The sequence below is a fragment of the Pieris brassicae genome, chromosome 11, assembly GCF_905147105.1.
Source record: "Pieris brassicae chromosome 11, ilPieBrab1.1, whole genome shotgun sequence".
Classification (NCBI taxonomy): Eukaryota; Metazoa; Arthropoda; class Insecta; order Lepidoptera; family Pieridae; genus Pieris; species Pieris brassicae.
In genome coordinates, this window is record NC_059675.1 from 4,860,168 (window position 1) to 4,875,131 (window position 14,964).

A 14,964-nucleotide genomic window follows, 5' to 3' on the forward strand; every position below is an offset into this window, starting at 1 on the left:
CAGCATTGTAATAAATAAATAGTTTAAATGTGAAGAAATTTGTATGGATTTCATATTTTTAAACAAGAAAGCAAAGCAAGACTCCAAAACCTTATTTTTTCTCGAATTCAGTGTGTGAGATAGATCATTATGTATACCTATACCCTAACTGATGTTTGTATTTATATAGATTCAAATACGCTACAGATAAAAATAATGAGTAGCTAAGAATATGCATGTGATAAAGTCCTAAGCAAAGACGGACTTGTCTTCTTTATGAGGTTGACTCATGCACAAATATAAACATTATGATAATGATTATATGCCTTCACATTTAAGTACTTATGGAACATTTTTAGTATAACTTCATGATATACATGTAATCCTCATTAATACGAAAATTACTGTTTAATCTTTGGTGAATTGTTAAATGAAATATGTCACTACCCACGCTGGAGTGAATAAGCTTTTATAGAGGCTGTCTTCTTCCATACAACATAGTAGACGTGTGGAGGCACTGCAAGAACGCCCCTTATTGCACTCAATTCTAATTATTACATCGTATTAAAAACTAGTATTTAAACTTCTCGAGGGCGATATTATTCACTTGTCTACAATTCTCACTTACCAATATTTTTATAACGCATAGATAAGATGCCATACTTGTATATAATAAATATACCCACATTTAAAGTAAACACTTTTTTCCGGGTTAAACCATGTATTATTATAAACTTATAATTATCTCTAAAGCTGTGAAATTTTTTGTCATTTAATACCTTGTGTCTTCAGTCACCGTGACCACGCACGCTGTAAAGCACGTAAATTAATTATGTAAAATAATAATAAGTTTATACATAGCTTTAATCCGGTTAAAAAGGGTTTTCGTTAAATGTGTCATATGTTAACAAAAGACAATACTAAATATACCCACAATTTACAGGTGACCCGCGAATACCTCCGCTCAATCAAGCAAGGTGAAACATGTTTACCTGATGGACCACTGTTATTAAACCCCACTTCTTTACTACGCGCCTTCCATCGTGAGGTCATTGAGAAAAAGCCAGAGGAGTTCAAAATTCAATGCCTGGCTGACATCAAAGCTCTCTTCCCAAATGGGTCTACCCCGTTCTATGCGGGATATGGAAATCGGGTTAATGTGAGTATTATAAATACTTTGGCTAAAACCTGTTCAAACAAATTAGCAGAGATTATTCGTCTTTGAATCTTGCCCGTAATGATATAATTGTACGTGTAAAACTATATTTAATGAATTATATGACGTGGCCTATTTTCACAAACAAAATAACTTCAATAAGCAATATAGTAGATGTTTAATGATTTTCTTCAAGTATTAAATGCAACCGACTACCAAAAATATTTGTGTGTATATACAGCGCCTCTGGTGGTTACGCACCAAACACTTTATTGTTGATAATATTCAAATTATTAATTAATAGCAGCAAAATTTTGATAAGGATTAAGGTCGTATTACTAAACTCTGAGGAGTAGTTCTTTATTTAAATTGACTCCCAAATTATTGGTTCTATTTATTTTACAGGACGTATGGGCATACCAAGCAGTGGGAATTCCTATAGTTCGGATTTTCACCATCAACTATAAGGGGGAACTGAAACATGAACTCACTCAAACATTCCAATCCACGTAAGTTAATTGTTTAGAGACAGAGGGCTTGAAACATGAGTTTTTCCTTATTAAAACTGTATTTTTAATGTATTTTATGTCACTAATCTCAATATTTTTGTCCGCGATCTGTTTTTCTTGGCTATTATTCATATATTTAATAAATGTCAATGTCACCTTTTGCACCATTCATATAACATTGAGTAACGCGTGAAGTAATTAAATATTTTATATTTCAGTTACCACGTGCAAAGTGACATGGTCGATGATTTCTTCCCGCCGTTGAAAAATATTAGCTAGCGCGATTTTTTAGTTAGTTTTAAAAAGGATTATGGTAAGCCAGACGGCATGAACTTAGGGGCTTCAAATCAATCATTCTTAAACATAATTCTCCATTTTTCCTAACATCTTGTTAAGGCTATTCAATTTTATGTGGAAATCTTTGTTGGATTTGCTATATATAGAACAAATATTTGATATAAAATTAATTGAATATTTAAAAAAAGGGGACAAAATATTGATAAGTAATATACAATATCACAAATAATAAATAATAAAGGTCACATTAACGCCCTTTTCATAAAAATGAAATCAGTGTTTTCGTCTCTTTCTGTCAAAATGTGATTACGTTGCGATGAAAAATGACAGATATTTAGTTAAAGCGGTGGGTTAGGGAATGATTTATCATGGGGCATTTATATTTCTTCTAATATCGCTTCATATTACATATATGTCGATGTAGCTTATGGAACGAATTTATATGTATTGCTTTGTCATTTACAATAATGCAAACACATCTCAACAATTTCTTGTTTAATTAAAACATCTACATCAATAATAAAAAATATAAATTATATAGAACTTAATGTACTATGTATAGCTCAACCATATTTCCAGTAAAATTTAAAGGAAACCCATAAAAACTATATTAAATTGAATAGTTACTATCTTACTTACAATATATTAACAATCAACGGTCATCATCGACATGTCATCTGTATTGTGTATTTACATAAAATTAACATTCTATATTCGCTAAAATCTCTCAATGAACTTAAATATGATAAATAATTATTATATAAAAACGGTTTTAAATTTTATTTTATTCATATTTATGATACGGAATCGCGCGGATTTAGATATTGTGGTACTATGGTATAAGAATTTATCAAGCTATACAGTGTTGCCACTACTTTAATATTTGGTGATGGTAAAATAACTGGTGTGTGTGTGTATATTTTTTACATAATTATTAATATATTTTTAGATTTTCTTCTTTTTTTAAATAACTTTTATATGTTCATTAACAAATTTTTACTCTTTGTCGAAACAAACTAAATTATAAAATAAATTAACTATAAAACGACATATTACATTTAAAAATTGCTAGTATGCGTCACTTTATTTCTTATTAGTTTTAAGAGCAGATTCCAAGCTCCATGAGCAGCTCCAATAGAAACTGATAATTGCTTATAAAATATATGGGTACAACATTCTGAACCTCACATGTCTGACCTGATTATGAATGTAAAACAAAGGCAGAACGAAGAATTGTTAAGTCGTTGTACATTCTCACTTAGCTTGGAAGTTTGATGAGTGATACACGAAAATGATTTTAGAGTTCAATTTCCTTAATAACAGTATTTTTTGACCTCCAGGTATTCCCATATGACCGTACTAGTGGATCAAGTGTTTCCTCCAGTACTGTGCGAGCCGAGTGACGAGTTTTCTCAAGCTGTTTACTGGCGTGAACCGCTTCCCGAAGTAGAGGTCATTCAACTACCCGTTCCAACCATCACTATACCCGCAAAACAAGCTAAATAAAGCGATAATACTATTACTAGATGCTTACCAACATTGTGGTATAGCACTTCAGAGTAGTTTTTCCAACAAATATGTCGAGCTCTAAAAGGAATTCGGGCTATTTGACACACTAGAGCTAGCAGTTTCAAGTATAAGCGTAGATCGGTTTACAATCTTTTAAATGTATAATGTGGCATGGAGCAGCTTTCGCTTTGATAAACAATTGCGAGGCATTGGTTCTGGCAACGAGAGTACTACTTATAAAATTGGCTCAAATTTTGCTACGATTTTTCTAGATGGTTGATGTTGTAATAGCATATATTAGGGTATCCATAGTAGGTGACTTAATCATACAATTGAGCAATAACTAAATGATTCAAGAAACAATGCTACATTATCTAGACTTGTAGACTTGTCAACTGTAGGTATATATTGTGAGTAGATTTTGGAAGAAATTATTCTGGAAAAATAATATATAAGATACATTTTTTGAAGGAGCCCAAGTCGTATTGGTTCAGATATTTTACTAGTGCTTGATGTAATATTTAGTCACAGAATATTTTAACAACTGAAATGTTGCTTTGTCTTTAATAGGTTTTGTAAAACTCTACAAATCGGTAAAATTAATAACTGCTTTTTTTAAAAGAATTCACAAACCTCAAAGAGGTTACTAATTTGACATTTTTTTCTATTATACACAATCAAGCATAGAAAACATTAGTGTCTTGTATCATTCTATACCAATTATTCTCTGTAGCATTAAGATTACAAAATTTAGCAGAATGCTTTACTTTTTTAAATATTTATGTAAGACATGCAACTGATCTCAACTAATATTTTATAATTACAATAGGACTCTGCAAAAATAGAATATGTTTCACCTTTATTGTTACTTGTCTACAAAATGGAATCTTGCATGGAAATTTAAATTTTGATTCAAAGTATTTCTATTAAGTTGTTGGAATTGTGTTGTTGTTGCTGAATTTGATAAAGATTTGTTTACATGAATTTTCAAAATAAAGTTTTAAAGAAAAATCTTTGTTTTGCGTTTTAAGTCAATAGAAGGTTCAGAATGACCTGAAACGAATATTTTTTGCCTTATGTATAAAAGACTGTTATGTAATAGTCTATTTTATTTGCTGAGTGCATAAACTGTGATGCGTCAGGTGATGAAGATGCTTTACTTTGTACTGTGATTACCTATTTATTGTATAAGTTATGTTTAATGTGAAATAAAGCACTCCTGATTTTGTCCTCAGGCTTTGCTATATTCGTTATTTTTCTAATTTTAGTTTAATTATAAAGAAAGATTTTTTTCATTTTTAGATATCTTCATAAGGATTTTAGACATTTTATCAAAGAATAGCTATGATTTCATATAATAGAATATCGAAACTGATTATTTTTGTATAGATTTATGAATAGCTTATTTTTTATTGTTTCTGTGATTAAATTGAATAATGCAATGATTTCAACCATTTAAATCATTTTGCTTTGTATGAAATACATTTTGTTAAAATGAGAATTTTTGTTTTTATACAACCTGTGGCAGGGGTAACTCAATTTCAAACCAAAGCATGAACAATTTTCACTTTGGAGAAAACATACAAGCCAAGAAATAGTTATCTTTTTTAAACTATTGTAACCCGTAGAACATATGAATCTTGTCATGAATTCTGATATCTGAGTTATCCTGTATCTGTTGGCTCTGAATACAATAACATTCAACATAAAAAAATTAATACTTGTATTTATCTTTTATTATACAATTATCACTCAGTTTGGAAACTCCAAGTTAACACTGTGTTGACTTCAACATGTGAAAATATAAAGCTAAGAAAATAAAATGTATAATGAAATATAGATAGGATTATTGAAATATAAAATTATTGGGTGTTTGTTATGTTTCCTCGTCTTCCATAGCAACAGCTTCATGTGAATTATTTTCTATATCATCATCACTAGCTTCATCATCTGTTGCAATATCACCGTGTTTGTGAAATCCCTTTCCTTTAGACCAGTGGCATTTGATCACAACTTTGAAATTTGCCAATTGTATACCCAATAGTTTTAATATGCTGGCTTGTTCTGGAGTTAATGGTGAGCCTTTTTTGCAAACCTAGTACAATTATAAATATAGTTCATATATGATTAAACACAAGCAGTGAATCAATAAATATACACAGATTCCAGAACAAACTACAACCTTCCAACAACGAAAATTTTGTTAATAACAGCTGTTTTTATAATTTTTATAACTACAATATCCATGGTATGAAATTAAAAATGTAATCTCATGGTAAAAAATAAAAATAAATATTAAAAATACCTGGTATTCTTTTAAAAGATTAACAACTCCCTTTTCTAGGCTGGTAGGCAAGCCAAGTCTTCTAAGGTGGGGTTCGATCGTATGTGAAAAATCTTTCAGTGGTCCCTGGGGTAGAATAACATCACGTGTTGCAATAAAACCAGAGCGAGCATATTCCGAGTCTTCAAAATCTTCAAACCATTGTAATACATCTACAACATCTTTATTTGTCATAAGAAGACCACATTGGCCTTTAAGTTTTTTTGAAACCTAAAATTGAATTAGAGACATTTAAATTTTTATAAAATTCTATGTGTTGATTTTGTAGCTACAATCTATTAATCTTGTGTTTTTATTTTAATGATAGCTTACAACACTATTGTCAATAATGTAGCTTAGTATGATACATTTTTGAATCTTTACTTATTTTTTTGGAAAATTGCATAAAAGCAAGTTCCAATTTGAATTATGTATAAAACAAATTATAGTATACATAAAGTTTTAAAACATACTAAATTTAATTGATCTTCTGCTTCATCACTTTTGCTTCGTCCCAAAGCAACTGCCATAACTTTATTCTTCCCAAAGAAAAATCTTGAATCCTTCCATTCATTTCTCAAATCTTTTAATTTGGTATTTCGCATATTATCGACAGAAAAAACAAATACATTCTCATATTTTGATAAGGAGTTTCTAACTTCTTCAATGATTCTCTGTTTCAACACAAGTCCTTTTTTGTTTGTCTTAGTGAGAGAAACTACAAAAAAAATTTGTAGAATTACCCTTTTTTATCACAATAAAAAAGTAGTTATTAAAACAAAGTAAAAAGATATATAAAATGAAACCTTATATTACATTTATTCTAGGTTATATTTTAAATAATACTTACTTTTTTTATCCCGTTTTGATTTTGGCATTATGATATATGTATTTTAAAGTAACTAATAAGTCTAAATATAAATGCTATTTTAATAAGTCTGAGAAAGAAACCACAAAATACAAAAAGAAAATTCACGTGTCTTTAAAACCTTGTTTTTAAAGATCAGAAGAGAAATTATCTGCGTTATGTCAAAACAGTCCTGAGTCCAGTAACAAATTGTCATTTATGAGATCTGATCCTAATGTTTGACAACCTTTTAATCTTGTTTTTTTTTCATTTTATTTTAAATTCGATTCGACTTCAATGTATCAATATTATATAAGTGTATTCATTTAATACGGTGTCTCTCCCCAAAGATGAAGCTCTAATCTATAACATAATAAGCTCATAAAGAGTATATTATTGACTAAGAGAATAGAAATTAAAAATAGAAAATGTACTCAATACCGCCAAAAAAGAAACATGTAATTTTTTTTATAAATCGTTATTAAAAAAAATAGATATTCAAGTCGATATTCATTCAAATAATGTTTTTATCTCGATGTCGTAAACCATGCTACTGCATTTTTTAATTCTGGCAATAAAAGTAGAATTTCAACTATGATTCTCAATGGCCTCTTTAATTTGAGAACCCCGTTCCGTTTTTGTTTCCCCTCTGGCCCCGCAGCCGTCAGTGTAGTGTATCGTTCGCAGCAAGAGAAAAATTGATATTGTGTGCTATCGCTGGCTTAATTACTTTAATTCCCTTCACAAGTAAGTGTAGAATATTAAGTATTGAGTGATATTTTATTTGTGAAAGTATAAAGTGTATTTGTTTATTCTTTATTGCAATAAGTTGTGACTGTGACGCATAAAAGGAGTGCCCCTTAAAGCAGCCATTTTGCCCGAGCCGGCTACACGATATTGCGGTGCGGTTAACTACATTCTAATTTTTTGTTACAAAAGTAAAGATTCTTTAATATTTGTGTGCGCTAGTTATTTCTCTTTAAAAGAAACGAACAATAAATTGTATTTTGTTGATGGAACAATCTATTAAATTAATAACGCTTCAAACTCCCAAGTAAAGGACAGAGGTGCATGGTATTTTATTTTATCTTTTTTGTTTTAGAATTCTTTTCACTAAAGTTTCTATCTTAATCGGCATTATGTTATACCACTAACGTGAAGTGCTTTCTTTTAACTTTTTTTTATAGTGAACTAAGCAAGTGCGTCGTAGTTTTACCTTGGGTCTTGGTCACGCCGTTATCTCTATTAATTAATGTCATTATGAACTTGGTTTAGAGATTCGACATTTAACTTGGCTTTAATGCTCTCGATATTAGTAATAAAAATACTTTATCTTTCAAAAACCTACATCTCATGAGGTAGGCACGTGCGTATTGGTAACTTAAAAAGGTCACGACTCACGATACCATAAGATCTTTTCTCAGGTCGAGGAGGCTTTTTAATTTAAACTGTGATTATATCGGCTTAATCATTATCTTGCAGACAGTTAAACAGTAAATTCTATGACTCACCTTAAGTTATTCCTTGCAGCTGAGGATAGTTTGGCTTAAGATATATTTAGAACATGGTTTTATTTATTACCTAAGTACTTAAACTAGAAAAAATCATGATCTAATGATACTAATCATTAGGTATAGCATGTTAGGCTATTTTAATTACTTATGTATTTTTGAAAGTTCTATCATATATTTCTAAGTATAGTACATATCTTTTTAAATCATATATTTCAATATCTGTTTCCCTGGCTACATTATGTAGAATTATTTTTACTGTGATTTCAATGAAAGGTTTTAAAGGTAGAATAGTGTATGATGTATGTGAGGAAAGGTTTTAATATTCTGTCTTTAAATACGGATTTTAATAAATGTTTTATATATAGTATGTAAGTACTTGATTTCTATATTATTTTAAAGTTTGAATCAGCTTCTGTAATGTTAAATATGTTACAGTATTTATCTTTAAAAGTTTAATCTTCATACCAACTTGACAACAATGTGATAAATAATATTAAATTTCAATGTAAATTCTAATTGTCCTTTGTAGTCGTTCCTTAAGGATGTGAAGTTTTGATTTAGTAACAAATATGCCATCTAATTTAGTGTGATAAGTGTCTTTTTGCATTATTATAAACATTGTTATATATAATTTACACAAGGGTTCCACTAAAACAATTAAATATATACATATTGTAGTGCCACACCCACTTTCTGGAATCTTTCTATAACTTTAATTCACATATAAGACAAACGAAAATGAAGAGATGATAATCTGAGTAGGATTTATCATTGCATCAGTAATAAATTTCATAAATAGCTCTAAATCCAATTATGACTGGTACCTTAGCAACAGGGTATTGAACAGAAAGCAGCAATATAATATAGTAGATAAGGGTAGTTAGGAGGTAGGCGCCGGGTTGTCGGGTGGGTGCGGTGCAAGCGGGGTGGGGGTGCGGGGGTGTGCAAGCGTCGCGCTAGTCGTATTTCGTCTGGAGTGTTATCCCGTGTCGGCGGATCAATACCGTTGGCGCAGTGGCGTTAACGGAACGGTGGCCCGGCGACGGCGCGTGCCTACAACGGCCGAGTCTGTGAGATGCTGTCATACCGAACGGACGCCGCGTCGATGTCGCGATTGGCGTGAGGGTTGCTCTCTGAGCTACGTTGAGCTTTTATATTACGCGAGTGCGCCTGTGAGCCTGTCCAAGGTGCGCCTTCTTTCATGATGACTCATTAACCCAATTGGATTCACTTGGTGAAAGTGACGCCTTAACGATTAGTCTTTCTGAGGAATTATTTCACGCGCATTCATCGATTTGCCTTAATAGCATCCACTTATATAACAAATTGATTACAGGGGCATCAGTAATATAGTCGTCACACACAGCATTCACAATGTCCGTCGACAAGGAGGAACTGGTGCAACGCGCCAAGCTGGCGGAGCAGGCTGAGCGATACGACGACATGGCGGCCGCGATGAAAGAAGTTACTGAGACTGGCGTCGAGCTCAGCAACGAAGAAAGAAACCTCCTCTCCGTCGCCTACAAAAATGTTGTGGGTGCCCGGCGTTCCTCATGGCGAGTTATATCCTCAATCGAACAGAAAACCGAAGGTTCCGAAAGAAAACAACAGATGGCAAAAGAATATAGGGTAAAAGTAGAAAAGGAGCTCAGAGAAATCTGCTATGATGTATTGGTAAGTAAAATGACTATCATTTCTCTTCCAGACACTGATCTACATCCCGCAGTCTACGGATATTACACATTTTAAGTGAATTAACGTTTGATGTCAGCTTTTGCGTTCTCAAGCCAATGACGTCATCTTATTTACTTGCCAATTTAATGTATGATGCAATCATGGCACTGGCAGTCATGGTGTAAATTTGCATATTTTAATGATATTTCATGGGAGTAGATATTGTGGGTGGGTGGTCAATGAAGAGTTCGTGGGGCAGGGTGGGGCGCGGAGGGGTGCCCGGGCGGGGCGGCGTGACGTAGTGCGCCGCGTCACTGCGCGCGCCTGCTCGCCTGGTCCGCGCTTGCTTCGTTCGTTGCCCTTATCCTTCTAGCTTATTTTATTGACTCCTATCCTAGCCCTACTTATCATTTTACTATTTTAGAAGAGTGCCACTCAATTATTGGCAGTTCGTTTATGATTATAATTATAATTATAATCTAAAAAAGGGTGGCACGGAGTTAAGTTAAAATCAAAAGACATTAATATATTTTAATAAACTTATTTGATTAAAATTCTTTACTAATCCTCTCACAACATAGTAATAAATAAAATCATTTCTACGCCATTTTTTTAGGTTATTATGTTGAAACTCATTTCTTTTGTTACAGGGTTTACTTGACAAACACCTTATTCCTAAAGCTAGTAATCCAGAAAGTAAAGTATTTTATCTTAAAATGAAAGGAGACTACTACAGGTACCTCGCAGAAGTGGCCACAGGAGAAACCAGAAATTGTATGTTTATTGTTGCAGCTATAAAAATATTATTACCTTATTTTAATAACTAGGTTTAAGAATTAAAAATGTATTAAATGTTTTATTTACAAATTCAATTTGAAACATATATTAAATATACTTTATATAATAACTTTCAATTACAGCTGTTGTAGAGGATTCACAGAAAGCATACCAGGATGCTTTCGAAATCAGCAAGGCCAAAATGCAACCCACACATCCGATCAGGCTGGGTTTGGCGTTAAATTTCTCCGTTTTCTACTATGAGATATTAAATTCACCAGACAAAGCGTGTCATCTCGCCAAACAGGTCATTATTTGCGTCAGTTGGTAAACTCAGTGCTGGCTGGCGCGAGAGTCGGGCTCAGTCGGTAATGTGTCTGCTTGTCCGCAGCCGTAGTCGAGGACTCGCAGAAGGCCTACCAGGAGGCCTTCGACATCGCCAAGGCCAAAATGCAACCGACACACCCCATCAGGCTCGGTCTCGCCCTCAACTTTTCCGTATTCTATTACGAGATTATCAACTCCCCAGCGCGGGCGTGCCACTTAGCCAAACAGGTTCAAAACGATGCGATCGTCTCGAGAGTGCGATTACATAACTCATCCCACTAATAACTTACAAGACTAGTGTTGCATGTCTCGATTTTTTTATTGGTAAATAAACTAATACTGCCCCGGCATGGCCCCAAGCGATTAACCAATAATACTCGACCCAGCCAGCACCAGGGTTAACTATTTCCTTAGTTCTAATTTGCTGTTTTAATATTGACATAAAATCCTGAATTATTTTGAATGTGTTTTCTATTGGCCTCGTGGATAAAGCCTGTGTATGTGCGTTGCAGGCATTCGACGACGCGATCGCAGAGCTGGACACGCTTAACGAGGACTCGTACAAGGACTCTACACTGATTATGCAATTGCTGCGAGACAACCTGACGCTGTGGACGTCTGACACGCAGGGCGACGGCGACGAGCCCGCCGAAGGCGGCGACAACTAAGGCGCTTCGCCCCCCATTCTCCTCCCATCGGTGTTTTGTACGAGTAACATTCGAGGACGCCGGCCCCCGCGAGTCGTCGCTTGTAAATGTTCACGTGTTCGCAGCGGACCTTCGCGATCCGTCTCAAATTAAATGTTGTGTCATCTTTGACGGTTTTGTATTTCTGTATTTACACTGGATTACAGATATCGAGCTGACCTGATGAATATAAATATTTATAACTTAAGTTATTAAAATTACGGTTTCTTAAGTTAAAAGTGTTTTCCTTTAAGTGTAACGAGCAGCCCGGTCGGCCCCCGATAACATTCCTTTCGCCGCATGTCCGCAGTGAAATGAAGAAATCATGATGGTGAATGTTTAAAATTATGCAATTAGTTATTAAAAAAAAATTGTTAAATTACGCCCAATAACCCGATGAAATTAGATTTTCATAATAATATAAATCGCAACTGTACATAATGGCTGTATTTTGGGCATAAAAAAGTAGTTAGTGTCTACGTGGTTTGTATTTTCTTCGACCATTAAAGAATTAACCAAAGGTATACGATGTGTATTAAGACATTAACCATTTTATTGTGCCCGTCACTAAGCATTCTGAATTTTCAGGCATTTATTAGCAAAATAGATTTATGATGGAACAAATATTGTAACATTTCTGCTGCATTTTATCAGCCATTAATTAATCTATTATATTTTTCATGTTTTCACCAATAAACTTTTGTATTAAATACAATTTTTAGTTTTAGAAATCAATATTGAAAATAAACAGCCACCTTATTAACCCCTAAAAGATTTTTAACTATTTAATTAACATTCGTCATTTTCTTCGTCTTAGTTCCTTACAAAGGGTATTGGGATATAATTTGCCATCTCGATAATTTTCGATTGGTAGGAGTAGAGCTTGATTCAGATCATACAGTACTTCAGTGTTTAACGTAGGGAAAATAAAACTTGCTGCGATGGATATTGAAGAGCAACAGAAATAAGTAAAATGAAACCGATTTATATGATAAAATACATTTTATTCTCTGTTGACACATGATCATAACGTGTATGAATTTTTTTAGCCCGAGTATACTAGCCACATCTGGGGTGTCTCTTACGTAAAACACAAATTGCTTACTAATTTCTAACTCTTCTAAAGTAAACGATTAGCCGCTTCGACTAATGCATAAAAACAAGGGGTCCTGCGGTTTATTCCCAGCTAAATAAAGACAGTATGAAGAAGTAGCCAGGGCTATTTCGATTTACATATTTGTATTTATTAAAACTTCGATATCTACATTTTTAAGAAACATTGCGGAAAGATTTTTAATTAGGTACTTGTTAAAATTCCTAGGCTTTGATTTTTTGTTAGTTTATTTAGTAGTTATAAAATATATTCTATTGTAACGTATCTACGTGGTACATATATAAAATATATTACATAATATTTTTTTCTATAAAATATTTAAATGCGATAATTTGATAGACCCGATCTAATTAATCCTTATTTATTCTTAAATAAATCCTTCGATCAAATAATGTCTAGAACGATAAAAAATGTTAATAATTATATTACAAAGTTAATTTTATTAAATAAACTTAATAAAATAAACTCTATTTCCAAAACAAGGGTCAATCAAAGTTGGAAGTTTTTCGACATCCAATCTCGCGACAAAAAAAATCCTAGCCAACTTATAAAGAGCATTACAATTTTCGAATTCAGAGCTAATAGGAACCGCCAATTTCATAGACAATGAAGCAAAAAATATAGTCCTCTAAATGATTATTTTATATGAAAATAAGATAAATATATGAAAGGTTTTTGTTGACTTATATTTGTAGGATTAAAGAGTCAGTGTTAATAACTTGCCAGCCTTAAAAGGCCTATGAAACGTACGTAAAAACGTGTTTGTCTAGACTATATTGGACAGGTTTAATTTGCCGTGAAGACAACATATATTCTCACAGGAAAATATAATAATTTCTATACTTCTACAACATTTCCTGAATTCAATGAAAACTTATTTCTAATTCTAGGTAGCATTGTAATACACAAAAGGGGTTTTAATAATATTGACACTAAATATACGCTGCTACATATTAAATTAATCGTTAAAAATAAGTTGTTCTCGTTTTTGAGTCTATCGTTATAATTATTTGAATATATTTCATATACACAAACGAGAGAGCGTGGTGAACACATTAGGAAATAGACTAAAATTAAACTTAAAGAATATTTTAAAGCCGACACCGATTCTTTATCATTCTTTCGAAAATGCCTCGAACTTAATTTAAAACCTACCAAAATACCAGCGATAGACATTATAAAGGTAGGTATAAAAAAGTTAAAAATTGCTAGCATAGAATAGATGTTGAATCTGTGGCCTGAATCTACTAAGCCACAAACAATTATATCGTGGTCAAGTGGTACTGTGGTGGATAATGCAAATTCAGGAATGCAGAGCGACACACTTAAAAACCATATAAAAAGTGATGGGTGTATTATAGGTACTTTGGTATTAGTTGAGAGTCTATAATCGACATTCATAGAGCGTGTTGGGGTTGATGTATCACTGTTCGCCACAAGGCTGTGCCGTGAAGACCTCGATTCATCATCTATAATAGTACTCCGCTTATTTTGAGCCGTGACTTTTTCTTCTAGATTAATGGTCGCTAATGTGTGAAGTGCTATAGTAACGACCAAATAAAGTGATGCTGTTGAAGCGAATACGCCGAGTCCTCTAAATGTTACACAGGTGCTTTTACCAAAGTCCCAGGTTTTTGCATTTGTAGTCCAAATTTCTGGTCCAATCGAAGCACTGAGTAGCACAAAGTCAGCCACAATGAGTTGAAGGATAAGACAGTATAAACCTGTAAATAGAAATTTTACTTTGAATGTTTTAAAATTGAAGTAGGTACCATAGCCACGAGACTTCTGTCAGGGTTCTCCAACGATTTCTAACTTTAAAACGGGCATTCACCTTAAGATGTTCGTATTGATTTATATTTTTTTAATAGCGAAATCCAGACAAACAATAACAATATAGTGACCCGATATAGAGGAGAAGATCTTGAAGAAACAAATTACACTATTACATAGTATTATAAATAAGAAAGATTTGTACGGTCGTAATGGGTTTACTCAAAACCATTGGACTGATTTTTTTAATTATATTGCACTTGAATTCTTATCAACCAGAATATATATAGCAACACAGTTTTATTATTAATCTTAAAGTGCAATAACGTTGCATATATCGGGATTTTTTTTATCGATAACTAATATGGTTTGCACCTATTTACTATATTTACAAGCCTGTGAAAAAATATTTATAACAATTAAGAATAACTGACCCATTCAGACTAATAAAAATGTCAGTTATTATTATAAAGTCGCAA

At 32.7% G+C, this 14,964-nt stretch overlaps 4 protein-coding genes across 11 annotated transcripts in view; 2 read left to right on the forward strand and 2 right to left on the reverse strand.

The window, feature by feature from the left end:
- LOC123716628 (phosphatidate phosphatase LPIN2) overlaps nt 1-5,174 on the forward strand; it is a 26,574-nt gene extending 21,400 nt beyond the window's left edge. For 3 of the 4 annotated variants that reach the window (XM_045672468.1, XM_045672467.1, XM_045672469.1), the window contains 3 exons: nt 923-1,138; nt 1,541-1,644; nt 3,282-5,174. In XM_045672468.1, the coding sequence (XP_045528424.1) occupies nt 923-1,138; nt 1,541-1,644; nt 3,282-3,447 (486 nt within the window). In that variant the 3' untranslated portion in view covers nt 3,448-5,174. Of the gene's footprint in view, nt 1-922; nt 1,139-1,540; nt 1,645-1,862; nt 1,958-3,281 lie in introns of all 4 variants that reach the window. The other variant, XM_045672470.1, reaches the window with a different exon arrangement.
- Nucleotides 5,160-6,810, reverse strand: LOC123716630 (mRNA turnover protein 4 homolog). Its single transcript, XM_045672471.1, has 4 exons — nt 6,624-6,810; nt 6,247-6,491; nt 5,756-6,004; nt 5,160-5,545 (listed from the first exon to the last, which is right to left on the reverse strand). The coding sequence occupies exons 1-4, from the start codon at nt 6,649-6,651 to the stop codon at nt 5,327-5,329; spliced, it is 741 nt and encodes a 246-aa protein (XP_045528427.1). The 5' UTR covers nt 6,652-6,810; the 3' UTR covers nt 5,160-5,326.
- Nucleotides 6,811-7,217: 407 nt separating this feature from the next.
- On the forward strand, nt 7,218-11,831 carry LOC123716037 (14-3-3 protein zeta). Of its 5 annotated transcripts, none has more exons than XM_045671526.1 (5): nt 7,218-7,367; nt 9,471-9,808; nt 10,459-10,582; nt 10,977-11,140; nt 11,425-11,831. In XM_045671526.1, the coding sequence occupies exons 2-5, from the start codon at nt 9,509-9,511 to the stop codon at nt 11,578-11,580; spliced, it is 744 nt and encodes a 247-aa protein (XP_045527482.1). In that variant the 5' UTR covers nt 7,218-7,367; nt 9,471-9,508; the 3' UTR covers nt 11,581-11,831. The 5 variants fall into 5 exon arrangements, with proteins under 5 accessions (XP_045527482.1, XP_045527481.1, XP_045527485.1 ...); XM_045671525.1 differs by lacking the exon at nt 10,977-11,140 and adding an exon at nt 10,729-10,892 and having other exon boundaries at nt 7,219-7,367; XM_045671529.1 differs by lacking the exons at nt 7,218-7,367; nt 10,977-11,140 and adding exons at nt 7,398-7,522; nt 10,729-10,892.
- A 1,360-nt stretch (nt 11,832-13,191) lies between these two features.
- Nucleotides 13,192-14,923, reverse strand: LOC123716463 (C3a anaphylatoxin chemotactic receptor-like). The gene is made up of 2 exons (XM_045672227.1): nt 14,920-14,923; nt 13,192-14,436 (listed from the first exon to the last, which is right to left on the reverse strand). Exons 1-2 carry the CDS (start codon nt 14,921-14,923, stop codon nt 13,550-13,552), a joined length of 891 nt encoding a protein of 296 aa, XP_045528183.1. The 3' UTR covers nt 13,192-13,549.
- Nucleotides 14,924-14,964: the final 41 nt, after the last annotated feature.

Bases quoted from the DNA above. Each gene is read 5' to 3' on its own strand.
- LOC123716037 (XM_045671526.1), top strand. From the start codon at position 9,509: ATGTCCGTCGACAAGGAGGAACTGGTGCAACGCGCCAAGCTGGCGGAG. The intron at 9,809-10,458 runs GTAAGTAAAATG...CTTTTGTTACAG, and splicing joins AAATCTGCTATGATGTATTG to GGTTTACTTGACAAACACCT. The intron at 10,583-10,976 runs GTATGTTTATTG...GCTTGTCCGCAG, and splicing joins CACAGGAGAAACCAGAAATT to CCGTAGTCGAGGACTCGCAG.
- LOC123716630 (XM_045672471.1), bottom strand. From the start codon at position 6,651: ATGCCAAAATCAAAACGGGATAAAAAAA. The intron at 6,005-6,246 runs GTATGTTTTAAA...ATTCAATTTTAG, and splicing joins CAGAAGATCAATTAAATTTA to GTTTCAAAAAAACTTAAAGG. The intron at 5,546-5,755 runs GTATTTTTAATA...TAATTGTACTAG, and splicing joins ATCTTTTAAAAGAATACCAG to GTTTGCAAAAAAGGCTCACC.